General features: G+C 54.1%; 2 protein-coding genes across 4 annotated transcripts; one reads left to right on the top strand and one right to left on the bottom strand.

Annotated features, from left to right (window-relative positions):
* Window positions 1–10: 10 nt before the first annotated feature.
* On the bottom strand, window positions 11–20,439 carry ARHGAP1 (Rho GTPase activating protein 1). Of its 3 annotated transcripts, none has more exons than XM_053924511.1 (14): window positions 20,284–20,439; window positions 16,518–16,699; window positions 16,217–16,312; window positions 14,848–14,877; window positions 10,318–10,405; window positions 4,224–4,355; window positions 3,780–3,866; window positions 3,494–3,592; window positions 3,031–3,138; window positions 2,867–2,943; window positions 2,622–2,699; window positions 2,097–2,225; window positions 1,832–1,935; window positions 11–1,719 (listed from the first exon to the last, which is right to left on the bottom strand). In XM_053924511.1, the coding sequence occupies exons 2-14, from the start codon at window positions 16,648–16,650 to the stop codon at window positions 1,540–1,542; spliced, it is 1,341 nt and encodes a 446-aa protein (XP_053780486.1). In that variant the 5' UTR covers window positions 16,651–16,699; window positions 20,284–20,439; the 3' UTR covers window positions 11–1,539. The 3 variants fall into 3 exon arrangements, with proteins under 3 accessions (XP_053780486.1, XP_053780487.1, XP_024414623.1); XM_053924512.2 differs by lacking the exon at window positions 20,284–20,439 and adding an exon at window positions 20,097–20,212; XM_024558855.3 differs by lacking the exon at window positions 14,848–14,877.
* A 69-nt stretch (window positions 20,440–20,508) lies between these two features.
* ZNF408 (zinc finger protein 408) lies at window positions 20,509–26,553 on the top strand. The gene is made up of 5 exons (XM_024558876.3): window positions 20,509–20,827; window positions 21,121–21,401; window positions 22,134–22,195; window positions 22,419–22,678; window positions 23,493–26,553. Exons 1-5 carry the CDS (start codon window positions 20,710–20,712, stop codon window positions 25,016–25,018), a joined length of 2,247 nt encoding a protein of 748 aa, XP_024414644.3. The 5' UTR covers window positions 20,509–20,709; the 3' UTR covers window positions 25,019–26,553.
* Window positions 26,554–27,993: the final 1,440 nt, after the last annotated feature.

Genomic DNA, 27,993 nt, shown 5'->3' with positions numbered 1-27,993 from the left:
AGCCTGGTGGGCAATTTCCATCTCCATTTTTATTGAAATACAAAAAGTGCAAAGGTGAAATACATGATTGGTGCCAAGGAATTCATTAAGTGTGAATGTGAACACTTGATTCACAGTACAAGCTCCAACACCCGCAGGTGTGGGCCATGGGGCTGGGGGCAGGGGAGAGACCACGTGGACCCACAGGCTCCCCAGTAAACGGGGCTGCGTGAACACCTGATACACAAGGGAGGGCGGAAAGCAGAGACCTGTACCCAAGCTAGAGACACAGGGACTGATGGGCCCAGCAGCCATACCAAGTCCTGGGAGCCCTGGCACGCCAGCGCCCTGGGGAGCGAGCCCAGTGAGGTCAGGACCCAGGCTCCACCCAGCTCCCAAACGGAGGTGGGATGGTCAGTGAGGACCCACACAGTACAGGCTCTGGCCATGGCTTGGGGGACAGGGCCACTGTGCCGGAGTTTTCCTACCGCCAGAGGTCAAGGCTGCAGGGGCAGGGGAGCCAAGGGTTGCCAGAGTTCACCAAGAAGGAGTGTAATTGTAAAGGACACAACTGCAACGAGGGACAGCCGTCATCACTGGGGTCCAGGTCAATCTAACTAGCAAAATCTCCGCTCAGCCCCTCCAGGCATCCCCAGCAGGAAGAAGGAGCCACCACAGATCCTGAGGCACCGGGTCACCTCCGGCCAGAGCAGAGGCCAATGTGACTCCACAACAGACAGGACTGCATGAGCCTTAGGCCCAGAAGCCGTACTGAGACAAGGCTCGGAGACCGAGCCTGCCTGTCTGATCAGGCACTAGGGGCCCCTCGGGAGGGACTGGTGTCTTATCTCAAATGGGTGCTCAGACTCAGCCCTGCCACCCAAGCTGCCAGGCCTGGCAGAAGCAGGGGTCAGAACGTCCTGGGGGTGGTGCCACTTGGGAAAGGCTGACCAGGATCTGTGGAAGAGAAGGCAGTAACAGGAAGCCGACTCCAGCCTGTAATTCCTTAGCTGTGGAAATGTGGAAATACCCAAGGCTGAGCCAGTGGAGGGGCGGATAGGAGCAGGGTGTTGTGCCCAGACCTTCCCCCAGACAGGGAGGAGCCTCAGCAGGGCGGCAAAGCCAGCTCAGCCTTTCATTCCCCAGCAGTCAGGAGGGGCAGACCAGCCCCAGCTACATCCCAGCTGGCAGTGATTTGGCATCTGCAGTTGCCAGGGAAAGAGGCAGGAGAAAGCAGGAAAGGGACTGCCGGGGCCGGTCCTCTCGCTGGAAGAGCCAAGGCCAGCTCTGCACAGCCCAGCGGGAACCAGGGATCCAAGGAGGCAGAAGTATAAGGCCAAGAAAAATGTCTCGTGGTCACAGCGAGGCCTCCGGGGCTGGTGAGGTGGGCTGCAAAGGAGGGGGAGGAGCTGCCCAAATGGCTGGCTCCAGCTTCTTTGTCCAGGGGCCTCAAGACCCCTTCCTGGGCAGGAGCCCTGGGCTCCCCAATGCCAGGAGGAAGGGTCCACACTGGGGCTATCAGAGAGGGGGGCTGGTGGGCAGGGGCTGGGCTCAGAGCCCCTAGGAGGCAGGGCTAGGGAATAACTCCCCTTGGTGATCCAGCAGGAACTTGGTAAAGGTGTTGATGGGGTTAATGGCCTTGAGAGTGATGGCAGCATCCTTGGCCCACAACAGGTTAGGGCCAAAGACGACGGCCAAGTTAGTGTTGGTCATCTTGTTCTGGTCACAGAGGGCAGACACCTGTGCAGGGCAATCAATCAGAGGGCTGCAGCGGATGCCACGGATCCTGCCTCCCACGCCTGCTGGAGCTCCGCCCCCCGCCCCCCTCATCAGGTGGGCGGTAGAGTCTCACCTGCACCAGGAAGGCAGTGAGGAAACGCAGCACCTGGTAGTTCTCCTCGGGCAGCGTCTGAAGGACCTGCAGCGTGGCCTCTACTCTCTGGCTCTCGTCAATGTCTATGAGGAATGAGGGCCCAGGATGCAGGAAGCCCTCACAGGAGACTCGAGGGGAGACCCCAACCAGACTTTCCTCAGAGGACAGGCCAAACCCGCCTGCTCCGAGTCTAGCAGACCCAGCAGAAGCAGCTCAGAGTCGAGGAGGGAGAAAGGGCACTCACTGAGGAAGCCCACCACATGGGGGTAGAGGTCAAAGGTGAGCAGCGGCTCAGGAAGCTCGCGGAGGAAGGTCTTGAGGATGACCGCTGGCAGGTGCAAGTCATCGTACTGGTCGAAGTCCACAGGCAGCCCTAAAGGTGGGGGTGGGGAGGGAGGAGCTGGGCCTCGCCTGGAGGCCAGCCGCCCCTCCAGAGGCCTCCCCTCTTCCTCTGTGACAGGATCAGGCCATCTGCGTGGAGTGGGGCCCCAGCACACGCAGTCGTTCCTTGTCTTCCAATGAACCTGAACCCAGGACCCAGGAGCCTGACCGACGAGGGAGCAGGACCCACGTGATTATACCAAATGCCACAAAACCTCTGACAGGAACAGAATCTGGGGCCCTTGTTTACAGGGCAGCAAAGAGCCGCGAGGCCCCATAACAGTCACACACATGCCCCCAAGCCAGCCCCCTCCACCCTCTACCCCCAGCCCCCACTTGTGCGACCTGGACCACCCCGAGGGCCTGGGCGCATCCCCGGACCACTCACCCATGTTGTACTTCTGCTGCACTTCCCGCACAACTTGGGTGTTGGCGGACCTCCGGAAAATCCCTTCTGTGGTGAGAGCTGGAAACGGTGGGGCCAGGTGAGTCTCAGAGCTGGGAGGCGGTGTGTAGACTCCCCCACTGTTCTGTCTTGGGGCTCCGGTCAGGGTCAGTGTGGGTGCTGGTGCACCCTGCCTAGCAGCTTCCCCAGGGGGTGGCTCTGGAGGCAGGGGGGGCCCTGGCACTCACCGTGGGCCTGTAGGTGGGCAATGGTCTCCCGGAGCACGAGCGGAATGGGATCCTGCTCTGGGTTCTTCTCCTGGAGGCTGTGGGAACAAGGGCAGTGAGTGCAGTCTGTAGCCCGTTCCAGGCCCCGGCCCCCAGCCCCTAGGCCCCCGCTGTCCCATACTCACTGCTGCAGTGAGACCCCAAACTGCTGGTTGGGCAGAGGGGGCCGCGGCGGCATGGGCTTGGGGGCCGTGGCAGGGCTCTTCTGTGTGGACTTCAGGAAGTCATCGTACCTGGGGGAGTAGGCAGGGTGGGGCGGTCAGGCCCTGTAGTCGCTAGGGCAGCCCTCCTTTGTCAGCACTTGTGTGCTTTCATGCAGTTCACTTTATTCAACCCTCGCCACAGCCCTGCTTTACACACGAGGAAGGGAGCACTTCAGAGAGAGTCAGTCACATGGCTTCTAAGTGACAGAAATGAAATTCGAACTCTCTCTCTCTGGCCCCTCCATGCTGTCTTATCGGTTTCCTCTGCTTGTCCTGGAGTTCTCAAGGCTTTCTCCCCATTGGCTGGCACGTCCCACCCCCACAAACAGGACCCGTGCCCACAGATGCCACCCCGTGGGCACACACAGTCCCTGGCCGGCCTCACTTAAGCACTTGGCGGGGGATCCCCAGCTGCTCCAGCTTCACATGCTCGCTCAGCTCGCTCAGGTAATTCACATAGAAGATCTTCTGCCCAAACTTGAAGCTGCAGGTAGGGGACAGGGAGAAGGTCGGGAAGTGCACCGGCTGGGGCAGGCCTCCACTGCCCCTCAGCGCCCCTCCCTGATCAGACAGAGGCCCCGCCCTACACAGGCCTGTCCCCAGGATGCTTGCCCTCCTCTGGCATCTGCTTCGGAGTTCACGGGGAAGCACCCTGCCCTCAGCCTGCTTACCTGATGATGGGCTTAAAGAGGATGAGCAGTGTCTTGATGAACATTGTGGGGTGCACGATGTACAGGGCCTTGATGTTCTTCTTGTACCTGCGGGGGCAGAGCGGGCATTAGCGGGGGCATGCCGGGGGCGCCGCAGAGCCAGGCTCGTCATGGGCATTTTCTGATCTGACTATTCACGCAAGCCTGCGAAGTGTCGTTGCTGCTCCATTTTACAGATTAGGAAACAGGCTCAGAGAGGTTGCATAACATAAAAGGTCACAGAGTAAGTAGAGAAAGTGGGATTTAAGCCCAGGCCATTCCAACTTCAGATTTCTTTGCATTTGACCTGGCTGTGGGCACCTGACTCCCCCTGGGCATGGAATGAGCTCCTGCCCAAGCAGAGGGCAGCCCAGACCCTGACAGAGCTGCTGGCTCCAGAGCCACCCGCCCCGGGCCCCCACCCACTTGCGGTCAAACTCCCGGTAGGCATCGCGGAGCCAGCTGAGGGAGGGCTTGTTGTCGCTGGTCAGGCCGTGGTGCAGGTAGAGCAGCGTGTAGTCGCTCTCCACGTACTGGTCCAGCGTGTGCTTCAGGTACCTTCAAGAGAAAAGACCTGCTCGGGCCTGCCCTGCACACAAGGGGGCCCTTCAGACAGAAGCGCGTGTCCCAGGAGTCTCCTGCTTATATCATGCCCCCTCCCCGTGCACCCCTGACCCTGCACTGTCCATTGTGGCTGCATCATCAGCCGCTGTGTCGTGGGGAGGGGTTGTGGCTGCGCTGGGCTGAGCAACAGGAATAATCATATCAACGACAGCTCTCAGTTTTGAGCACTGGCTACAGGTCAGGAGACCAGGACTGTAACTGGCGCCCTCGCACGCACCTGCGGTAAAAATGGGACTCACAGGGCCCTCGCAGGACTGCCGAGTCCATAGTAATGGTAGTCACCATTTATCGGTATTAAGCTTATAGTGTCTGCCTAGCACTTTGCACACATTATCTCATGCTTTCCTCATAACAACCAAGGCAGGTGTTATCCCCTCCTCACGAGTAAGGGCAATGAGGCTTACAGAGGCCAAGTGTTTATCCAAGGTCCTCCGCAGAGCTAGCTTATGGTGGAGCCTGGAGGTGACTGTCTAACTCCCAAGCCTGCATTCTCAACCCCAGCGCAGCTCTCCTTCTTATACTAGAACTCCCAGCACAGGTGGTAAAACACTCCCCACGAGAGGGGGTGGGGTGGCCAGAGGGTCCCCCTCCCCCGCTCCAATCACTGGGCTTTTTGTGCACCGAAGAACCACATCTCACATCCCTATGCTCACAACGTGATATCTACCACCCAAGGGAACACACACAGTGTGGAGCCCACCTGAGGCAGAGAGGTATGAAGAAAATAGCCAAGAATTCCAGAAAGGGGGGAGTCCATTGGGATGCCCTTCTTCTGGTTGGACAGCCCCAGGCCTCAGCAGGATCCCCACTGGAGGCTGGGAGGTGGGAATGCTAAGGGCTTCCCAAGGGAGGGAGGGAGGGGGGAAGGGATGTGGGGAGGGGCCCAAAGATTTGGCTCAGTGCCCAGATACCACCTGATCTAACCTAGAGAACAGCAATTTACACAGTGGTCCTTGGGTGCTAGGTGGCACTGAGGTGTCTAGGAATGTGAGTTACTGTTGTAATTCCAATCACTATTGCTCCACAGGAACTTGAGCCTTAGGCACATTGAACACTTTGCAAAGATCTGTCACATGAAGATGGCATTTTGCAGTGGCTCTCTCTGTGGAGAGCACCCGCACTTTCCCTCACCTCCTTCCCCCCAGGCGCGGTTTCCCTCCCTCTCTTTCTCCTAAGTTCCAAGGTCCCTTCTTTTGCCTTTGTCACTTGTTCCCTGAGCCCATTTCTTCTACAACTCACTTCTCCCTCTGTGACTTTCTAAATAAGCTTCCTCTTCCAGTTTGAGTCTTGGCTCTGAATCCTTTCTTAGCCAGAACTCAGGTACTGAGGTTGCTGCACTGAGATCCAGTCTGACCCCACCGGTCTGACACCTGGAGCCATTCTGGCCCCCAAAACAAGCAAGCTCAATATATGTTTTTAATTTGAAAAGACAGTTTTGCAGGTGATAGAGATAGCATCTATCTCACTCTATCAACATAAAACTACATTAAAAAAAGAAAGTCCTGGCAGTGTGTGTTAGTTGGTTGGAGCACTGCCCCACACACCAAAAGGTCAAGGGCTCGATTCCTGGTCAGGTTGTGGGTTTGATCCCGAATGTGTACAGGAGGTGATCTCTCACATTGATGTTCCTGTCCCTCTCTCTCTTCCTTCCCCTCTCTCTAAAACTAAATAAAATCTTTTAAAAATAAAAAATTAAAATATTAAAAGAGTAAACATCCTTTAGTGAGGACTAAAAATATTTTTTTAGCAGTGCAAGTCAGAGACTTCCGGCCAAGATGGAGGCACAGGTAGACTCACTGTGCCTCCTCGCACAACCAAGAGAAGGACAACAATTTAAAAACAAAAAACAACCAGAACTGACACAAAATCAAACTGTATGGAAGTCCGACAACCAAGGAGATAAAGACGAAACATTCATCCAGACCGGTAGGAGCGGGGGAGACAGGCAGCCGGGGCAGACAGGACTCATGGCAAGGCGGCGGCTGGTGGAGCAAGTGGTCCCACATTCGAGTGCAGATAAACCGGGAGGAACAACTGGGGAATGAGACAGACCACGCAACCCAGGGCTCCAGCACGGGGAAATAAAGCCTCAAACCTCTGACTGACACCACCTGTGGGGGTTGAGGCAGTAGTGGGAGAAACTCACAGCCTCACAGGACAGGTCGTTGGAGAGACCCACAGGGTCCTAGAACATACTCAAGCCCACCCACCTGGAATCAGCACCAGAAGGGCCCAACTTGCTTGTGGGTAGCAGAGGGAGTGATTGAAAGCTGGCAAAGAGAGGAGCAAGCACCATTGTTCCCTCTCGGACCCCTCCCCCACATACAGCATCACGATGCAGGGACCAGCATTACCCTGCCCCGGTGAACACCTAAGGCTCTGCCCCTTACTATGTAACAGGTGCACCAAGACAAAAAAAATGGCCCAAATGAAAGAACAGATCAAAGCTCCAGAAAAAATACAACTAAGCAATGAAGAGATAGCCAACCTATCAGATGCATAGTTCAAAACACTGGTAATCAGGAAGCTCACAGAATTGGTTGAATTTGGTCTCAAATTAGATGAAAAAATGAAGGCTATGCTAAGAGAAACAAAGGAAAATGAACAGGGAACCAATAGTGATGGGAAGGAGAATGGGACTCAAATCAACGGTGTGGACCAGAAGGAAGGAAGAAACATCCAACCAGAAAAGAAAGAAGAAACAAGAATTCAAAAAAATGAGGAGAGGCTTAGGAACCTCCAGGACATCTTTAAATGTTCCAACATCCAAATTATAGGGGTGCCAGAAGGAGAAGAGGAAGAACGAAAACTTGAAAACTTATTTGAACAAATAATGAAGGAGAACTTCCCTCATCTGGCAAAGGAAATAGACACCCAGGAAGTCCAGGAAACTCAGAGTCCCAAAGAAGCTGGACCCAAGGAGGAACACACCAAGGCACATCATCATTACATTACCCAAGGTTAAAGATAAGGAGAGAATCTTAGAAGGAGCAAGAGAAAAGGAGACAGTTACCTACAAAGGAGTTCCCATAAGACTGTCAGCTGATTTCTTAAAAGAAACCTTACAGGCAAGAAGGGGCTGGAAAGAAGTATTCAAAGTCATGAAAGGCAAGGACCTACATCCAAGATTAGTGTATCCAGCAAAGCTATCATTTAGAATGGAAGGGCAGATAAAGTGCTTCTCAGATAAGGTCAAGTTAAAGGAGTTCATCATCACCAAGCCCTTATTATATGAAATGTTAAAGGGATTTATCTAAGAAAAAGAAGATACAAAAAATGAACAGTAAAAATGACAGCAAACAGTTATTAACAACCACACCTAAAACAAAAACAAAAGCAAACTAAGGGAACAACTAGAACAGAAACAGAACCACAGAAATGGAGATCATGTGGAGGGTTATCAACAGGGGAGTGGGAGGGGGAGAGAGGAAGGAGAGGTACAGAGAATAAGTAGCATAAATGGTAGGTAGAAAATAGACAGGGGGAGGGTAAGAATAGTATACGAAATGGAGAAGCTGAAGAACTTGTATGTATGACCCATGGACATGAAATAAAGGGGGGGGGGTATGTGGGTGGGAGGGGGTATGCAGGGCAGAGGGGAATAAAGGGGGGGAATGGGACAACTTTAATAGCATAATCAATAAAATACATTAAAAAAATTTTTTTAAAGATGGCATTTTGCCACCACGAAAGGTTAATAGTTGTAGTGGAAACACACTCATCCTTTGATGGATGTTAGAGCCTCTTGGAGGGCGATACGGTGCCGTCTATTCTCAGCTATAAATGTTCCTACTCTTTGACCTTGTAAATAGGTCCAGGAATTTACCCTAGGAAAATAAGCAGAGATGAACAGAAACGTCTGTGTAGAAGCTGTTCATTGCAGCCTCCTTTATAATGGGAAAAAACAAAAAAAGCCTGAGCAGCAGGCTAACTGTGCTACAACAGAGAGCTGGTTAAATAAATCACAGGACGTCTATGAATAGAATGCCTCACAGGATGCTCCTTCGGACAAAACCAGTCTGTGAAGCGCGGTGTCAGGACAGTAGTCACCCTTTCGGGTGGGAACCAGAAGAGCAAGGAGAGGTTTGTGGGTGGGGTTGACATGGCAGGTCAAAGTTCATCAAGTAGTATACATAACTGGTTCACTTCACTGTATACATAGCATATGTCAATAAAAAAATTTAAAGGATGTCTTTGGTGAATGGTTAATGCTTAGAAGATAAAAACCATTAAGATACGAAATCTACTATAGAGCTCTGTCTATGTTATTTTAAAAAGTAGGAAGCACACACACTAAAATATTAACATTGGTTTTCTCTGGGGGATAGGTTTATGGGCAACATTTTATATAGTTGTCTATATCTTTCCTTCATAGCTATCTCCATTGTTTAAAATTCCTGAAATCTGTAACACTTGACCAATGTATACAGTGGCATTTCATGCATGTAGCTCTCGTGATGCCCACAACGAGCTCGCGAGGCAATGCTTATTTTCATAGGACTCAGAAGAGATGGGCCTCCACGCGCACAGCCAGTAAGAGCAGAGCTGAAGACGGCTGGTCCTCCACATCCAAGCTTCAGACACTTCCTGCTTCAGCCCCCAGACGGGACAGCTGGGAGAGCCAAGATGGAGATGACCCGACTGAGAACAAGAGGACAGGACTGACCCCTGCTAGATGTGCCTCTCTGCTCTCACAGGGGCTGTGACCAGGTCGGGTGGGGGTGGGGAGACCTGTGCGGGACACAGGCCCGGACAGATGGCAGATGGCTTCCTGAAGCCAGATAAAGCCCCAGAGTGGGTGCCACCGCCCTCATCAGGCTCTCTCCTGAAAACTGGGTGCTTTCCCATCCCCATGCTCTGACTTCCTCCTACTCAGACAAGTATCTGGCCAGGAGTCTGTCACCTGCTTTGTCAGATGTGTTAAAACTGTGGCAAAACAGGGGGTTGGGGGACATGTGACTCAGCCACCCTCAGGCTGAGCTCTCTGGCCTGTTTCCGGCTGGCCCACGCACATGGGACCCGGGACAAGGCTCAGCCTGCCGATTTGAAGAATGATGGGAGAAGGGTTCAGGAGGCCAAAGAGAAAGATGTCACACAGGGCTGGGGAGACTCTGGCCGGTCCTCGCTCACTGGGGCTACAGATACTCTGCACTGAGGCCCTCCCCCTTCTGTTGCTGTGCCCCTGGGCTGTCCCAGCCCCTTACCACACCCTCCACACACACAACCAACCAGTCAGGTTTCCAAAGAGCTGGTTCAGGCAGCGCAGAATTTTCAGTTTCAGGGAATGCTTTGAGCTGGTCGGGACAGCAGTGAGAGATGGGAACTGTACCTACACCGAGGAGCATCAGGAGGAAGTCGGTAAGGCCCTGCCTCTGAGAAGGTCCCGCACATGCTAGGGGCCCCAGGCCAGCTCAGCCCAGGCTCAGTGATGAATGTTTATGGGAACAGGGTTCATCAAACTCCCACTTCCAATCAGCCTCTGGATTTGCATCAGGAGATTTCTAGAGTAACCGGAGCTATGGTATGTATTTGTCTAACAGAACCCAGGCAGGACTGTCTCATCTAAATATGGAATGACCACGACCACATCGGATACCACACCACTGCGGTCATCAGCCCTCACATTTGGACAGTATTCCACTTTTCAAAACATTTTTGCAGGCAGTGCCTCACTCCTATAGGAAAGGAGGGCTGGATGTTTTTCCCCTGGGAAAAGTTTAGAAAAAGAGGACTAGAAACCAGGTCTGACTCCCCCAAGTATAAAATAGCTCCCCCAGGAGACGAGGGGAGGCACTGACAGAGGGGGCCTGGCACCCCCCACAGGCAGGGAGAGTAAGGAAAAGGACAAACCGAGGATCTGGGCACACGCCCCACCGCCTGCCCTTCGGGTACTCACCCCAGGAGCTTGCTGTGGTCCAGCTGGTGGCTTGGGGGCATTCGGCAGGCACTAAACACAATGATCTTCCGCCCATACTTGTCATCACCTAAGTGTGGAGACAGATGCAGCGTGGTGGGTGAAAGATGAAATAAGAGAGGCAGGCTGAGAACCTGAAAGGTACCAGGCCTAGAGACCTGCACCTGTTAGGACAAGGGCCAGAGCGGCCCGTGCAGATGTACCTCGGGCAGCTACTGGCACTCGAGGGGGTGTGGCTGAGAGGGACAGGTTGCTCTCAGGGCTACTAGGCTGGGGTATAAAAAAATAACATGGTCCTGGCTGGTGTGGCTCAGCAGACTGAGTACTTGCCTGCAAACCAAAAGGTTGCCAGTTCGATTCCCAGTCAGGGCACATGCCTGGGTTATGGGCCAGGGCCCCAGTCGGGAGCGTGCAAGAGGCAACCAATCGATGTATCCCTCACACATCGATGTTTCTCTCCCTCTCTTACTCCCTCCCTTCCCCTCTCTCTAAAAATAAATAAAATCTTTATAAAAAAAAAAGAAAAGAAAGAACGTGACTTTAAAAATCACACCTGGTGGAAGCAAGCCCACTGTCCATCGGCGGATGACTAGGTAAAGAAAGGGTGGTGTATCTGCACAACGGAATACTGTTCAGCTATAAAAAGCAACGAAGTACTGACACATGCTACACTGTGGGTGAACCTTGGAAACACTGCTAGATGGAAGAAGCCCGTCACAAAGGGTTACATATCATATGATTCCATTTACATGCCCTATCTAGAATAGGGAAATCCATAGAGACAGAAAGCAAATTAGCGGCTACCAAAGGCTGGGAGGGGCAAGAACAGAGCCCGGCTGCTTACGAGTACGGGGTTTGTATGGGCATGGCCGAAATGCCGGAACTACGTACGGGTCTACGGCATCGTGACTGCTAACGACCGCCGAAACGCACAACCGAAAATGGTTCTTGCTATGTTATGCGAGTCTCACCTCACTGTTAAAGTCCCACCCTTCAAAGTAATGTCGTCTTGCCAAACAATCACCTTGGACGCCCACGCTTGCTTCAGAAGCACCCCCTCTAAGCAGCATGTGCTCGGGGAACCTCACAGAGGAAAGCAGACCGATGACATCGTAGTGGCTCCTCTCTGACCACTAACAACCCTTTCTGATTTTATTAGCAGCATTATTGACCACACTTGCCTCTAACTCCTGGACATTTCTAAGAACATATCCTTTCTCGTGAAGGATATTCCAAAGAACATGAAGTTAAGAGGAGTTTGTAACGCTGGAGGAAAGGGCTCATTTGGATGTAATCTCTCTGGGACGTTTGTCCAAAACTAGTCAGTGTGGCAGTCTGACTGCCTGGCTTTGTCATGAAGCTGGGGAGCTCCTGAGACATAGCCATTTCCCCCACCCCAAGGTTAAGATGTTCTTCCAGGGCCAGCAGGGACCAGGCAACCCAAGCAAAGCCCAGTGGGGACAAGATTTGGTCCCTACTCTCCCCTGGCCCATGGACCTTCCCTGCATCTCTACCCTCGTGCCTCTCCAGTCACCGACCCACACTTGCCATGTCCTGATTGCTTTTACAACCCATGGAAGGCAACGAGTCCGCCTCCCATCTCCCTCCAAGGACTGAGGATCCTCCATGCTGAGTGTCTTCTCCATATTCAATAAGCCGTGACCTCAACGATCCTTCTCAGTCGGTGACTTCACTTAGCGGTCAGCGCTTTTCCAAAGTGGTTGCCAGGGCTCTGACTCTATTCCCTAGGGCTAGGGCCAGCATCAATGGAGAGGATGAAGGAGGCTTCTGGAATGTGGGCCAGGGCCCCAGTCCCTGCTGGCTACATTCCTTGGAATGGCTCACAGGGTTCTCCAGGCTCGGCTCCTGCCTCTCCCCAGGCTCACTCTGTGCACACTTGCAACGCAGAAGTGCTTGCAGCCCTGTCCACATTAGGCTGCTTTGAGTCTCTGCTGGTTCTCATGCCAGGCAGACCTTTCTGTAGAGTTTTGCTCCCCTGCTCTAGGCTAACTCCTTTGAATCCTTTAGACTCATCCCAGGCATAATCTCCTTCCAGAAGCCTGTGTCCTCTCCTCCTTCCCCCAGACAAGTTAGCTGTCCCTCTTCATGGCTCCAAGCATGAACATCACCCATGACACTTTGACTCCCCTGTGTAACTGTTGACATGCCTGGCTAGTGAGCAGCTCAAAGACAGGACTGTGTCTCGTCCATCCTGGACTCTCTCGCACCAGTCCAGAGCCCAGCACGTGGCAGGTATTCAATAAATGTCAGGAGCCTGCACAAAGACAGCGGCCAGCGTGACGTGGTGTGCGCAGCTCTATTTCGGAGTTTGCTCACGGCATCTAGGTCATCAGACCGCTTTAGGCGGTGAGTTTCCCAGAGCATGGGGCAGAACTTCTCCAGACTGACAAGCAGAGAACCCTCTGCAAGGCTGTCTGAGGGGCAGAAGGAGCAGTTCATCCAGCAGCAGGTCTACGTTAAAGAGCCGGATGCCGCCTGCTCTTTCATAACCTAGCCTAGATACAGATGCTGGGCTGCTTCCAGCCACTGGGGTAAGGCGGGAGGGGGGCGGACCTCTGGGGTTCGCTCTGATTTACTTCCCATGGGATCAGACAGAAGGAAAAATAGCAGACTGGGGCAAAGGATCAGACTGGCCAGCCCAGCCTCATGTACAATCTGGAGCTTCAGAAGCCCCTGGACCTCCTACCACGAACTGTGAAGGGAGGGACATCATTTGCCTACTCCCCTCAAAGCAGAGGAAATGCCCTGGATGTGGGATAAAATGCTGGGAGGAGCAGGGGGATTCCAAAAGTAAAGCAGCACTCAGTGGCTGGCAGACTTGAGGATTTAGGCAGGACAGAAAAGTCTGAGCTCCCTTGGGTTTGGAATTTGAAGAGCTAGTAACTGGTGAAGCAAGCAGCTGGGATGAAGAGCCAGTGCCTGGGCCCCACCTCTCAGCTGGCCCGGCACCTTGTACGCAGGAAACTGGGTTCTCAACCAAGGCCCCCACTCTGGGCGTCCACCAATGTCATGATGTCATACACGTTTTACAAGCACACGCATGTGTTTTCTAGGGAAATAGGTCCACATCCTTCACATTCTCAGACCAGCGCTAAGAACCATTTCACTGGACTGTACACTCCTTGCAGGAAGCAATGTGTGACTTCCCTCCGTGAATCCTCGGTGCTAACCATGGGCCCGTGCTAGAGTGGGTGTTCTCAAAATGCGTGTTGAGTGAGGTCAGGATGGGCATGGGGGTCAAAAGGAAGAGCAGCGAGGAACCAGATGGCAAGACCCCACCCCTGCACAGGCAAGGAAAGAGATATGGGCAACCTGAGGGTCTAGCCCCCGCCCCCTGCAGTGCCCAAGTCCTTGGGTGACCCAGGCATTTGCCAGCAGGCAGGGCGACTGCTTCTCCAAGAACATATGTAAAAAGGCCCAGAACTCCCCTGCTGATCTCAGAAGAGAACAGACTTCTGCCCTGGAGACTGGAGGGACAGAAGGAGCCGCAGGACTGGTGCGTCCGGAGCCGGGGGACAGGGCTCTGTGAGGAGGAGGCACAGCACTGGTGGAAAGCCCCAGAAGAGACCAGCCCCTGGAGAATGAAGCCTCTGCATTCCCCAGATACCGATCAGGAGCTCTCCCGAGTGGCCTGGGTGTGAATCAGCAACAGCCCCGCTCCTCCAGCAGGCATTCTGGGAACTGCCAGGCCAGCCACCCGCCAGGCCCACAACCTGCAGAGCAGGCCAAGGAGATGGGAGGTGGGGGCTAGGCAAAGTGCTGGAGCCGGCTCCCATATTCGTTAAATTGTTAAATTGTCAGGAATACTGCAAGCCAGTTGGCATCACGTTGGTGGCTTGAACTCTGTCATGGCAGAAATTGCAAATGGTACAAATAGCCTTTGTTTTTCCTTTCAGGAGGGCCACTTTTCTGGGAAGAACCCACTTGGACTGAGTCAAATGTGACAGTGGAGCATGACAGCCACCACTAGCAAGGAGAAAGAGGCTAGAGGAGTTGGGGACATAGCCCCTCCTCCATTCCACCAAGGGCTCTTTCTCTGGTTTCTAATGCCAGGAAACTAGCCCCCCAGGATGTCACATGGTCTCATCAGACAAGTGTCACTCTAGCAGTGCCAACCCAAACTCCTGTCCGCAGCCAGACAGGCACACACAGGGAACAGCCCCAGCAGAGGGGCCCTGGGCCTGCAGCGCTCAGCTCAGGCTTGAGGAGCCAGCATGCAGGCCAGGCCATTGCTCAGAGCCAGCCAACCCCCTCCCCACACTCACGGGCACGGCCCCTCCCTCCCTGACACCCCCTTCCCTTTGGCTCTGGATGTATTCCCACACAGCCCCCACACATAATTCTTGGCTATTTCCGGCTCCCAGGCACTGCCCACTGCCAGCTCCCTAGAGTGGAGATGCAATTAAGCCGGCCCCAAGAGCCCTTCCTGATCCACAGCACAGAGGCCACAGCCCAGAGAGGCCAAGCAGGGAGAGCCAGGAACATACCTACCTGGCCGGGCCCCCTCAGGCTCATCACACCCTGGGGAGACAGAAATAGGTTGCAGCTCTGCTCGCAGGGGAAAGGGGGTCACCTATGCAGAGGCAGGGAGCCTGCTGTGCCTTGAGACCTGGGCCCGTAGGCCAGGAGGAGGTCAGGATAGACTCCTTCCCATCAGGTGGCCCCCATGTCCCAGTCAGGTCCACCTCTGGTAATGAGGAAAGTTCTGAGCCTTCAGTTGACTCTCCTGGGCCCAGGTCAGGACCAGATCGGGAAAGAACTCTCAGCCTACTTCAGTGGGGGTGAGAGAGGCCATAGCCAAGGTGCCCAACCCAGACCAGGGCAGGCTCTGGGAGCACAGATGTCATGGAAACACCTTTTATATTAGGGGTAACCTTCTGAGCCCAGCTTTCAGGGCAGATGGAACTCCCTGCTGCTTCCCTACAGCCGGCTGCCTGCAGGGCCCCCTCAGCCAGTACCATACTGGGTCCGGGGACCCTGTGCTCCCTGCTCCCCTCATCCACTCCAATGCCTCGGAGCAGGGCCATGCTGTCACCCTTGCTTACAGCTGCTTGGCCTCACCTCGAGGACAGACAACCATTAGGGAAAAGACAAAAGATCTCACAATCCCTTTCCTCTTCAGCATTAGGACCCTAGGGGCAGAAACCAGGTCCCCAGCATCTCTGCTGCCTCGCTGCTCCTGGAGTCCCCTGGGTCCTGCATTACGAACAGGAAGGTGAGATCGCGCTGAGGCTAAGACCCGAGGGGTGCTCTGCACCCACTCTCAGCAGGGCAGCACACCTGCCAGGAGCCTGATGCTCCAGGGTCGTGTGGCCCCTAGCTTCCAGACTGCCTTGGAGGTAGGGTTTCTCAGGAGGAACTGGCGTCCCCCGCTTTCCAGTAACTGGTGGGGCAGAAAAGCTGATGTGAGGTCAGCGGGAAGGGAGGTGAATGACCACCTCTTCAGGGCTGACTCCGCACCCTGGGCCAGGCCCTGACACATTCACAACGTGACCCTCTCGACAACCCTGTCAGGAAGAAACTGTTTAGAGAGCAAAGCCGGAAATCCCACCGGGGCTTTCCGACTTTGAAGCCAGTAGCCCACACTGCCTCCCACATACCATCCGCCCATGGAGACAGTGGGGTCAGTGGGGTCACAGGTCAGGATGTGGTTGCAGGTGAACAAACTGAGTGGCCACCACAATCAAGTCTGTGAGTTTAAAGAATGGTCCTTGTGCTCAGGAGCCTGAGGGTCAGGGGTCAGACCACAGAATGGGCACTGCCCCTCCCCCGGCCCTCCCCCTGTGGCACGAGGGCCTGGCCCCCTTAGGCCCAGGAGCACAGACTACAAGGGAAAAGGTGCAAAGAGGGCTGTGCTCACCTGCCACCTCCACAATCTGGTGCCGGGCGATGTCGTAGTAAGGGTCATCCCACTTCAGGTGTGTGACAGGTTCCGGGGAGCTGCTTTTAGAGTCATCTGGGAACAGGGCAAAGTCACGGGATAAGCTTGGGGGGCTGGCACAGCGTTCTCCCAAGACTGGTGCGCTTGCTCCCGCTCCCCGGTAATGCTTGCGCTCCCAGCCCCACTCTGGCCCCCATCCTGCCCTCCTGGAATCTCCCTCCAGCGGGAAGGGTTCTCCATCTCAGGTGCCTGTGGCTGCCTGAGATCCAGTGGTGCCCACCTGACTTGGGAAAGTCGGGCATTTCATCCGATGGCCAGTTCTTCTCATCGATGGACGCTAGCTTCAGTTGGTTCAGAGCCTGGCTGGTGTCATCCAAGTTCAGGTCGTCTTGCAGATCTGAAAGTGGGTCCATGGCCAAGCCTGTGCCCCACAGCTTCACCCCACAGAACCTGAAGAGAAGCCTGGGAGAGGGCAATGGGGTGGCAGGTCAGTGACACCCTCTTTCCACCTATAACGCTACAGCAGGCCTCCGGCTCCCTTCTCCCTCGTCCCTGTTCCTCAACACTCCTCACCCTTGCCAAGAGTTCTATGCGGCTCCTGGTCCTCCTGGTGCCACAGTTTTCTGGCACATCGCCAGAAAAGGCAGCCGGGGCCAAGGATGGCACAGCTCAGCGCCTGCCTTCAGGTCCTCCCACTGGACAGGGGGAGTCGTGCCAAGCCCTGCGCTGCCCACCACCCAGCTGTTCAGTCGTGCAGTCCCCGCTGAAGAGGGTAGAGGCCCGTGCCCCCTCTCCTCAGGGGCCACAGAGCACAGGAGCGTCCAGGCCACAGCAGTCATGGGGTAAAGACAGCATAAGGACCTAAGAAGCACAGGGACGCTCCAAACCCCTGAAGGTCAGCTGTGGCCCTGCCTACTCTATCTCTGACCCCTGTAGGGAAGGAGGTGGCCAGAGACCACAGGGTCCCAGAAAATAGGCCATGGCAAATGGCCCCTGCGGAATTTGCCCCAGGACAGGAACCAGGAGCAGAGAATGGAATCTGCCTGCCAGTCACGGCAGAAAATCTGAAGGCTCCTGGGGGTCTCTGAGCCCACTCTGATCTGTGAGGAGCTCCAGACGCTAACTTCAAGGTGGCAAAGGTCAACAGACAACCGCAGGGATTGGAGCGCACAGGTTGGAAAGGGGGAAGTTCACCACATCGTGAGATACAGGAGGTGAAAGAGAGAGCAGCACCTACAGCAGGCAGGGAGGGAGAGGAGCCGAATCGGAACCTGGGTCTGACCATAAGGATGTGGCTGCACGTACCTTCTGCCCTCAGCCTTAACGGGAAGCACATCTCTCTCCCATCACAAGCTTACCACGTGGGTGGTAAGGGACAGGATATTCAATTCAAACCACTCAGTGCAGCCCCAAAGAAGAGGCTGCCTAAGCTCGCTGCATTCCTGAGTCCAAAAAATGACATATATGGTCAGAGAATGGGCAGAACAGATAAGGAGTGCAGACAAGACCCAGGCACGGGTCCGGAGAAGAGAGAACTGCCAGCAGGGATTCAGACCCGGAGCGCCTCTGACGTGACAACCTCCTGCACGTGTCACAGCCTCGGACTCTGGATGGTAAACTGGCTCCCTGTGCCTAGCAACAACCATCCTGTTACCAGGGCAACCACACTGATTCAGTGGCAAAAACTGTTTCAAGCTCCTGAGCCAAAGCTGAGCAGCCAAACAGCTCCCCACCCACCAAAAAAAAAAATCTTTTTCCTCTTCCTTTCCTCTGGCCTTTTCTGCTATCCTTATTCACTACTTCTGTTTACCACCAAAATCTAAGTCCCTTCCCATGAACCTCTACTATTCGGGAATGCACTTCTCTCCATGAGCACTGTTGTCCCAGCTCCCCCATTCCCCTTCTACCCTCTAAGGCAGGCACACCTCAGCCTTGAGGAATCTGCTCCTGATTCATCTACATACTCAAGAGGCTGTGAGGGCTCAGCTAAAGGACGTCCTGGCCCCCACCCCCACTGAGTACCAGGGACAGAATTCAGCCCAAAGTAACCCTCTCCAGACCTGAGCCTTCTCTCTGTCCCTTCCTTCTGTCACTGCCCAGGCCCCAAGTGCTGCCTCAGCCCAGCCCACAGCTATCCAGAGGAGTCTTTCTGCACACAGTGGGCGCTTGATGCAATGAAAAAGGCACGTGATGTGGAGTTTAGAGAACTGGATTACAGTCCTGCCTAAACCAGTGAGTCACGAAGGTGCTGGACAGTCCTCCTCCTATCTGGTCCTAAATTTCCTCACCTATAGAAGTGGAGGTTCTGAAAAAGGACTCTCCCCGCCAGTGTGATGACTGCAGGGGAGAGAGGGGTGGGTGGAGGCGGAAGAGGGTATAAAGGGAATAAATGGTTATGGAAAAAATACAATTAAAAATTAAAAAAAAAAAAAAAAAGAAGTGAGGGATCTTCCCAGAAATAGAATTCTCCAGTGTTCTAAAGTATTTGTGCGGAAGTGAACAACAGGATTAGAAGGAACATCTACAAACTGAAGTATGTGTGAGGGAGGGAGGGAGAGGATCACCCTCTGAAGGGAGCCGAACTTGAACTCCACCTCTTTTCCAGTAACTCCTCTATTTTGTCAGTTCCCCAGAACTGACCCCCCCCCCCTCAACCTCCTCTTCCAGAATAACTAATCACAGTTGTTCCCACATCCCAGCCGGACTGGTCTCTCTTACCACCCTCCAGCCCACAGCTGTTGCCCCCACCCGCCCCTACGGTGAGCCTGGAAGCTTAGCTTCCATTCAATGGGAGGGTGAGCGAAGCTAGTGAGGGGAAGTATCCTGGCAGCCTAAGATTCCAGGCATCTACAAACCCTGCTCCACTCTGCAAAATACTCCTTACTGGGAGAGTAATTTTTTCCCTTCTCAGTAGGTAAAAATCTATCTACCTTTGTAAAAATCTCGAGTCGCATTAGGCAGTTTTTATGTAGAGGTTTTAAGCTCTGGACTACTGTGATCTTTTTCCCTAAGAAAAATCAGCACTTGCATGAAATTTTGCATGGAATTTTAAGGAGTTCACATGCCCTCTGAGAGATGCTGATTAAGAACCCCTGACCCATCATAATTACACCTGACATGTATAGATAGATACTCGGTCACCTGTTGACTGAATTAGTTCATCTCCTAAGTGGAGAAGGGAACCAGCATTTGTTGAGGGCTGTATAGCACCATGAACTGGACACAAATTATCTTTTAACTTCACACCTGCACCAATAAGACATGTACTACTAGGTCCATTTTACAGTGTGAGGAAAGAGAGCTCCAGAAAAATAAGCAAATTGCATAGGGTCATACAGCAGAGTCAAGATTTTAACTGACAATCTGTCTAAGGTGGTCTCATTGTGCAGGTCAATCCTTCAGTACTTCTCTAAGTGACTGTCATTCATGCGATTCTCAAGATTCGGAAAGGCTCTACAAAAAGGCAAATTAAAGCCTCTCCCCTAATCTGCTTAGAAGAATAATAGAGATAACAACCTGAAGTCACATTCTCTGGCGTTGGGGTCGTCTTCCTAGGAGCTCCAGAATTGCGAAAAGCAAATCCTACAATACACCCACAAGACTTTCGACTACAATCACGTTTGCACAGAGCTCCATGGTTTACAAAACCTGGATTGGGTGCACTGATTATGAAATAGATGAAAGTGTGGCCTAATAATAGGTGGCAGGGTGGAACACTTCCCCCCAAGTATTTCTTCGCGCTTCGCCAGATCGGACAAGGGAGAGTTTCCCTTTCCATAGGCTTGCTCCATGATGCCGATCCGACCTGAGCTCTGCACTAGGGAGAGCAGGAGAAAGGCAGTAGAGGAAGCTAACTCACTGTAGATCCCAGAGTGGGGCAGAATTCCCGCAGCAGGAAGGCGACGCTCCCAGGCCCCATTGCACCCCTGCTCCCTTCCTTGGATCCTCTAGAATCCCCATCCAGATCCCATCTCTTCAGAGGACCAGGCCGGTCCTTTCCCTTCCCCCCACCTCCACCCTGGGAGACCCCGAGCCCAGCAGCTCACCTAGGTCCGGGAATGCTCCTTTTGCCACGCCTGTCAAAGCTCGGCAAACATCCGGCTCCGCTGTGGAACGGGAACCACCCCCTCCCAGTCTCTTCACTCCCCAGCCACTTCCGCCACACCTCCAACCCACTTCCGACCCGCTCCCCGGTCCAAACATGGTTTTTCCTGGAGCCACACCCACTTCCTGTACATGCCGGTCCGGGGTGAGAGCAGTATAACTGTCCGACTCGTCCCCCTCGAAAGGAGGCGACTGGAACAATTAGTTCCCCTTCCCCGAAACTCGAATCTCTTGTGGGCCTCCGGAATCCTAAACTCATATTGTTCCCTAACAGAGTTTTGCTTCCCCAGTACTGCCAAACTCCCGGTCTCATGCACCAATGAGATCTAACTCTTACGACTCTTTCCCGAGAGTAAATTTGGCAGTCCATGACTGTTTCCGGGAGGAGCGGAGAAGACGATGCTCACTTCCGGCGGAGAGAGGCTTTCCGACCCGGGATGGAGGTGGCGGCGGAGCTTCTGTTGGAAGCGGAGAGGCTGCACATCGGTGAGTGACCTGCAAAGTCGCCGACCCACCCTGGCCTAGGAGCACCTGACATTCTCTGGTCAACTCTCTTCCCCCGACCCTGTTCTTCCTGAGCCCGGACACCTCTCCTGGTGCCCTCAGAGCCCCTGGGGGCTTCTTTACAGCCCTCAAACCCCTTCAGACCTCTTAGAGGCTCCCTTGGTGCCCTTACGACCTCTCAGACTCCTGAGGCCGGAGAAGACGTGCGGTTTCCTCCCCACTCCCACCCACGACCTCTTGGGCCACTCCCTCATTGGCTTCCGATCTCCCTGCAGCCCCGGAGCCGAGCCCGGACCCGGGCTCAGGATGGAGCCCGTCCGGAGAAGGTTGTGCCCAGGGCCTCAAAGACTTCCCGCCCTGGCCGACCCAAGCCGTCCACGCTCTAAAGAGCCTCCCACGGGGTTTAGCCCTTGGCCCATCACTGATGGAGAAACAGCGCTTGGGGGTCTGGTGTGTCGGGGAGCCTCTACTGCCGGGGGTGCTCTGGGGGCCGCTGGAAGAGGAGGAGTCCGTCTCCGAGCAGAAGGGCAAAAGATTGAAACCACGGCAGAAGAAGGTATGGCGGGATAGGGTGGCTAATCTCCATTACTGAACATTTGGAAGCAGTTCAGACAGCTGCTGGACAGCTCTACAGTTAGAGGAAGCAGGGCATTTCAGGAGATAGGACGTGGTTTAGTTCCTTCTCTCCAGAACTGTCCCTTCCCCTCACCTGCAGCAGTTAAGGAATTGAGGTGCAAAAAGTTGTTAAAGCTGGATTCGTGCAGTGTCATTATCGAGGAAAGTGTAGAGCAAAGATTTTGCTCTTAAAGAGCCATGGGGTCATATCCTAGCCTTAGTATAGTTAAGCTAGTTAAATGGCATGTCTCATTTAGCTTATGTAAAATAAAGGAATGACTGTTGTTCCCTTTATTTTAATCCTCCACGATTATTTGGAACAATAGATGAAACAGCACAGCTAAGGGGTTTTATTGCACAAGGGGTACTGAAAAAAAGAGTTGATGCTCTTCTTCCTCCTTTTTCAGTTTGGTACTCGCTGAAGGGCAGCAGTGTGTTCAGTTTAGTGATTCGCCACACCCTGGGAGAGAGGAGAGGGGGCAGTCTTTCTGGTCTTTACTGAATGAAAAACCAGCACAGTCCTGTATAGGCAGAACCAGAGACCACTAACCTGCCAGGGGCTTCATCTTAGATCTCTCTCAAGAGAGGCTACATTGGTTTTGTTTTTGTTTTTTTCCTCCCACTCTGGTCCCCTCAAACACATGGGAGAAGGACTTTTATTGGTTTATTTCAGGATGTGTCACTAGGCCCATGGGGAGACGTGTGTGCTTGTGAGCAGAGTTCAGGCTGGACCAGGTAAGTTACAGGAGAGTATGTAGTAAAGTTGCTCCTTTGAGGCTTTCTGTTGTGGCATGGGCTGGAACCGGAAGCCGGCTGTAATCCCCCACCCAGTGGTCTTTTGCAGTGAGTGTTCCAAAGGCATGCGGTCCTTTAGGACTCGGACTGACCAGGAGCTGGGGCTTTTAGGGAGGGCCACTTGAAGAGGGTCTCTTGAGCTAGCTCTTGCTCTGCTTTGCAGTTTGGTGCAGCGGGGCAGGCTGGAGGGTGAGGGAAACGTGGCCCCGGTGTGGATCAGCGAGAGGCTCCACCTGCAGGTGTACCGGGTCGTGCTGCCAGGCTTTGAGCTGCTGTTGTGGCCCCGGTCCCCATCTGAGGGCCCGGGCCCCACTCAGGCCAGGCCAGAAGAAGAGGCAGCTGTGCCTGCGGTGACAGAAGTGGACTCTGCTGTACAACGGGAAGTGGTCTCTCCTGGGGAGGATGCAGGAGAGCCTTGCTCAGGTACGTGTCAAGTAAATGCTGACTTACCAAATTATCACTGAAACAACTGCTGATAAGACAAAGCAGAGCTTACGGCCCAAGAAGGGAAGGTAGACACTAGAGAGTCTCCGCAGCTTTTCTGAGGGGGCAGGGCAAAGCCTGGATGTGCGTTGAAGTTTTGAAGTCTGGGGTAAGGGGTGTGTTTCAGTGTGGGGTGGGGTCAGGTTTTGATTTGCACTGGATAAGGAGCATGACATAATGGTTTAGGGTTTGTAGGCACAACAGGGCCAGAATTTTCAGGCAAGAGGTTCAGAGCCTTGAGGTAAAAATTGTCATTTGATGCTTTCTGTAAAGAGTGATGAGTCTTTTCCTTGAAATGAACAGTACAGATACTGGCAACTTTTCTCTTCCTGAATAAATTTCCGGGAACAGTAAGGCCCTGTTGATGAAAACAGCAAGCTGTGTATAGGTTTCCAATCTATTATGTTTTTTCTATCTGGGGTGGGGACTGGGTCTCTATTTTCAAATGAGCTAAGGTGAGGAGGAGGTGGTCTCAACTCATCCTAAGTGTGTGTCTCCAGGAGAACAAGGGGATGCTTGGATGGCCTTACTCTAGGAATCATCCAGATGTCTGCCCCACCAGGAAGCACCTGAGACTGGTCAGGAAGAGAAATGGGGTGTGTGGCTCATGCTCTAGGGCAAAGACTGATGGCATGGCTCCCACTGAGGTCCAGAGGCTGAACGGGGGAGACACCTAAATAACTGCCTTGTGACTCCCACTGTCCCCACTTGCTATCATCTCTCCTGACTCCAGCACTCCACTCTTGCTCCACAGACCCTGGTCTCCAGTCGCCACCCAGCATCCAGGCAGAGAGTATGGTGAGCTCCGGACTTAAACCCCAAACCCAGGACCAACTTTCCCAGGAGAGCCAATCACCTGGTCCATTGTCTCAGGGCGGCAGCGTGGATGAGGAGGACCCACCCCAGACGCAGATGCCAGCTGAGCCGCAGAGCAGCTCCACTCCCCAGCGGGGCCTCAAGAGCAGGGAGGCTACTTCCTTATCTTCTGCCGGCGGTACCCAGGTGTATGCTCACCTGGTCAAGATGTCACATAGGCCCGGTGACCCATGCCGACCCAGAGCAAAGACCTCAGAGCCCACCACCCAGCAGGATGGGGAGCAGCACCCCAGCTTCTCTGCATGCTTGCGGAGCCCTCCTGTCCCGGCAGGAAGCTCCCCGAAACAGGGGCGACGGTACCGGTGTGGGGAGTGTGGCAAAGCCTTCCTGCAGCTGTGCCACCTGAAGAAGCATGCATTTGTGCACACGGGCCACAAGCCCTTCCTTTGCACAGAGTGTGGCAAGAGCTACAGCTCAGAGGAGAGCTTCAAAGCCCACATGCTGGGCCACCGTGGGGTGCGGCCCTTTCCCTGCCCACAATGCGACAAGGCCTATGGCACCAGGCGAGACCTCAGAGAACACCAGGTTGTACATTCAGGTGCCCGACCCTTTGCTTGTGACCAGTGTGGCAAGGCCTTCGCCCGCCGGCCTTCCCTGAGACTGCATCGCAAGACCCATCAGGTGCCAGCTGCCCCTGCCCCCTGCCCATGCCCTGTGTGTGGGCGGCCGCTGGCCAACCAGGGCTCCCTGCGGAACCACATGCGGCTCCACACAGGGGAAAAGCCCTTCCTGTGCCCGCACTGCGGCCGGGCGTTCCGCCAGCGGGGCAGCCTGCGTGGGCACCTGCGACTGCACACAGGGGAGCGCCCCTACCGCTGCCCGCACTGCGCTGGTGCCTTCCCCCAGCTGCCCGAACTGAGGCGCCACCTCATCTCCCACACCGGCGAGGCCCACTTGTGCCCCGTGTGCGGCAAGGCCCTCCGAGACCCACACACGCTGCGCGCTCATGAGCGCCTGCACTCAGGGGAGCGGCCCTTCCCGTGCCCCCAGTGCGGCCGTGCTTACACGTTGGCTACCAAGCTGAGGCGCCACCTCAAATCCCACCTGGCCGACAAGCCCTACCGCTGCCCCACCTGTGGCATGGGCTATACCCTCCCCCAGAGCCTCAAGCGGCACCAGCTCAGTCACCAGCTGGGGGTGCCCTCCAACCCCCCTCGTGTGCCTCCTGCTGTTTCTGAGCCCGCTGTGGTCTTACTGCAGACTGAACCAGAATTGCTGGACACACGCGATGAACAGACCGTGTCCCCAGCCCAGGACGTCTTCGAGGTCACCATTTCTGAGAGCCAGGAGAAGTGCTTTGTGGTGCCGGAGGAGCCGGGCCCCGCCCCCAGCCTGGTGCTCATCCATAAGGACGTGGGCTTTAGCACCTGGGCGGAAGTGGTGGAGGTGGAGACGGGCACCTGACACCCTCGCCTGTCCCTAGCAGAGCTCTATATAAAGACTGGTGTTTTCTGCATGTGGGATCTTCTTCCTCATGGGGTTGCCTGGTAGAGACTAGGGTCTGCTAGGAGAAGCAGGTCCGACTTCCCTTCCTGCTCACGGACCACCTAATTGTTTCCCGGTACTTGAGGTGAACCTCATAAGATGTTTTTATCCACTTCGAGGAGAGCTGTTCAGACTCCCAGGAACTTCACAAAGTGCGTGTTGAAGCACTTCAGCAACGACCTGCTCGGGGAGGTGGTCACGTAGCGGGCAGCTGCTGCCCTGCGGGGTGCTGAGTGCTGGGGTGGTCCCTCCCATTGAGCTCCCTGAGGGACAGGCTCTTCTCTTTGGAACCAAACTGGACGACTATTAAAGATTAAAAGGCCAGAGCCTAGCTCACAGCTCAAAAGTGTGATTCAGGCTGCAGGTTATTTTGGCAGCTTCTACCACCTGAGGGCTGTGAAGTTGGTTTTCTCTCTGGACTCACAGGAGGTGGGGAGGGGAGGGCCTGGTGGTACCCTTTCTGTATCCCTGGCCCACGGTCAGTCCTGTTGAGGGAAGGCGTGAGGAATTAATATGTGTCTTGCATGTACTGCGGGCCTGGAGTGCTGGGGACAAAGCTCTGAGCAAGACAGGGGCAGTGCCTCTTGCAGAGCTCGTGATCCCCTGGGGACAGAAAGCTCTGGATGAGGGTTCAGAGGAGCTTCACACGGTGGTGCTGTAGAGGTGTCTCATAAGACGGTTAAACTTAGTCTGGGGCATCAGGGAGCACATCCCCATGGAATAACAACAGTAGTAAACCCTCAGCCCCGATTGTGGGCCAGTAAGTGAGTTTATTTATATAACCCTTGTAGCTACCCTGTAAAGTAGCTGGTTGCGTTATTCTTTCACAGTTGAGGAAACCGAGGAACAAAGATCTTTGTCCTACCCAGGGGAACAAAGCTATTAGGAGGCAGAGCTGAGGCTCAAACCCACATAGTCTAGCGCTGGAATGGGGCTCTTCATCTCAGCTGCACCCCGATGGATGAGGAGGCACCGGTGGGGTGTGAGGGGCTGCACGTGAAAAAGCCCCGTGATGAGAGCCCGGAGGAGCGAGCAACCAAGAAAGACCAGCACCACCGGAGCAAAGAGAGGGGAGGGGGTGCAGCCAGCTCGCCTCAGGAGTTTGGACTTTATTCTCAGAACACCTAGGAACTCCTGTAAGGGTTTTGAACAGGGGAACGGCCGGATCGAGTCTGTGTGAAGAGACCCCTGGAGAAGGTGGGCGGGGGAGATCCAATGTGGGGAAATCAGCAGGCTGCTGAGGCAGCGTGAGTGGGATGGTCACCATGAAAATGCAGAGAAACAGGGTCACTCATCCAACAAGTGTTTCTTGAGCACTTCCTGTAAGTTGTTAGGGATCTAGCAGCAATATAATTTCTGCTAGAAATTATGTTACATTCTAGTGTGGGAAGACAATAAACACACACGTCAGACGGGTAAATGCAGGGGAGAAGTTAAAGTGTGGGTGTGGTTTTGCAGAGGATGGTCAGGAAAGGCCTCTAATAGCGGGGCGTGAGCAGGGCCGGTACTGTGCATGGGAGGGAGGATATGTTCTGGGGGGGTGGGTGACAGGGGTCAAAGGCTGAGAGGGGGAGAGATCTGCTTTTTGACTTTTGGTGAGTTACATGGCACCAGGGTGGGTGTGGGACAGTTCTAATTTTGGATTGGGATGGGTTGATGTGCCTGCAGGAGAGATGGTAAGTGAGCAGTTGGAAGTAGGCACAACCTGGGGAGAAATGCCTGGCATAGAGGAGGAGTCGGGGAGACACTGCAACAAGGTCATCAGAGCTCTGGGGGCAGGGAGAGTGAATGGGAGGAGGAAGGCTCCTCAGAGGAGACAAACTCAGTGTCCAGCGAAACAGAACCACCTGCAGAGTGTGTGGCAGAAGCTGATGGAAGAGTGTCTCAGTCTCAACAAGGAAGAAGTGACAACAGTGTCTCTTGCTGTTGAGAGGGTTGAAATTTGTGGAAGTCACTGGGGAGCTGAGAGAGCAGTTGGAAGCCAGATTGGATTATTGCTTTGAGGAGTGGGAGGCAAGAGAGACAGGAAGAACATAAATTCTTGCATCCTTCTGTCCTACAAAATAGGTGTGATCCTTGTTTCACAGATGAGAACTCCAAGTATCAGAGCCAGGAAGTAACTGGCTGAGACCACACAATCAGTGTTGGGGCGGAAGAATTTTTCCTCTACCATCCTAGGTTCTTACCCTTCTAATAAATCAACATGGGAGGTTAACGAGAAAATCACCCAATATAATTACGTGTGTACAGGAGCCCCACATAATGAGAGCGTCAGAGACCCCACATACATGAGGAGTCAGAGACAGGAAAGATGAGGTATGTACGGCATCCTGAGCCACAGAATGGAGTACGACGTCCTGAGGCTTCAGAGGAGATGAAGGTCATTTGCAGGATGATAACACGTTCAGTAATTAGACGTTTGCTCTGCCACATAGATAGGTCATTAAAAGTTGCTACTGCTTATAACTCTGATGGACCAGGCTTCACATCTAAATTCTTTAAACGAGAGGTAAAAGTTTCTAATGCGCTTACAGGGTCTCAGTTACCTTCAGCTCAAAAGAACCCACGTGCCAGTGTGGGACGTCTCGGATAGGCCCTGTTCTGAGCCCCTTCACCAGTGAACGGCAGGGCCGGGATTGAAACGTGGCATGTTCTCCAGCCTCCTGGCACCTCCTCACAATGTCATAAGCAGCCCCACGTCTCCCACTTTGCTACTGACATTAACCCAGCCGCCCACCCGTTCTGAATTAGTTCTTGGCAAAGCATAACTCTGAAATTTTCCAAGGGAAGGAGGACAGCAGGAAATCATGATCTGTGGAGAGGAAAGCCATGCCATAGCCTGAAAAATAGTTGCTAATGTTTTTAGTCAGCCATGCCCGCTTCTTGGAGGCCGC

This window comes from Desmodus rotundus, chromosome 5 (genome assembly GCF_022682495.2).
Source record: "Desmodus rotundus isolate HL8 chromosome 5, HLdesRot8A.1, whole genome shotgun sequence".
Taxonomy (NCBI): Eukaryota; Metazoa; Chordata; class Mammalia; order Chiroptera; family Phyllostomidae; genus Desmodus; species Desmodus rotundus.
The sequence above is the reverse complement of the archived record's forward strand: the minus strand, read 5'-3'. Positions and strand labels throughout refer to the sequence as shown.

Excerpts from the sequence above, each read along its gene's own strand:
- ZNF408 (XM_024558876.3), top strand. The coding sequence starts at position 20,710 with ATGACTGTTTCCGGGAGGAGCGGAGAAGACGATGCTCACTTCCGGCGG. Across the intron at positions 22,196-22,418 it reads CAGAGTTCAGGCTGGACCAG|TTTGGTGCAGCGGGGCAGGC; the intron begins GTAAGTTACAGG and ends TCTGCTTTGCAG. Across the intron at positions 22,679-23,492 it reads TGCAGGAGAGCCTTGCTCAG|ACCCTGGTCTCCAGTCGCCA; the intron begins GTACGTGTCAAG and ends CTTGCTCCACAG.
- ARHGAP1 (XM_053924512.2), bottom strand. The coding sequence starts at position 20,197 with ATGGGGATTCTAGAGGATCCAAGGAAGGGAGCAGGGGTGCAATGGGGC. Across the intron at positions 16,700-20,096 it reads GCCCCACTCTGGGATCTACA|GCTTCTCTTCAGGTTCTGTG; the intron begins GTGAGTTAGCTT and ends GCCCTCTCCCAG. Across the intron at positions 3,867-4,223 it reads TACCGGGAGTTTGACCGCAA|GTACAAGAAGAACATCAAGG; the intron begins GTGGGTGGGGGC and ends CTGCCCCCGCAG.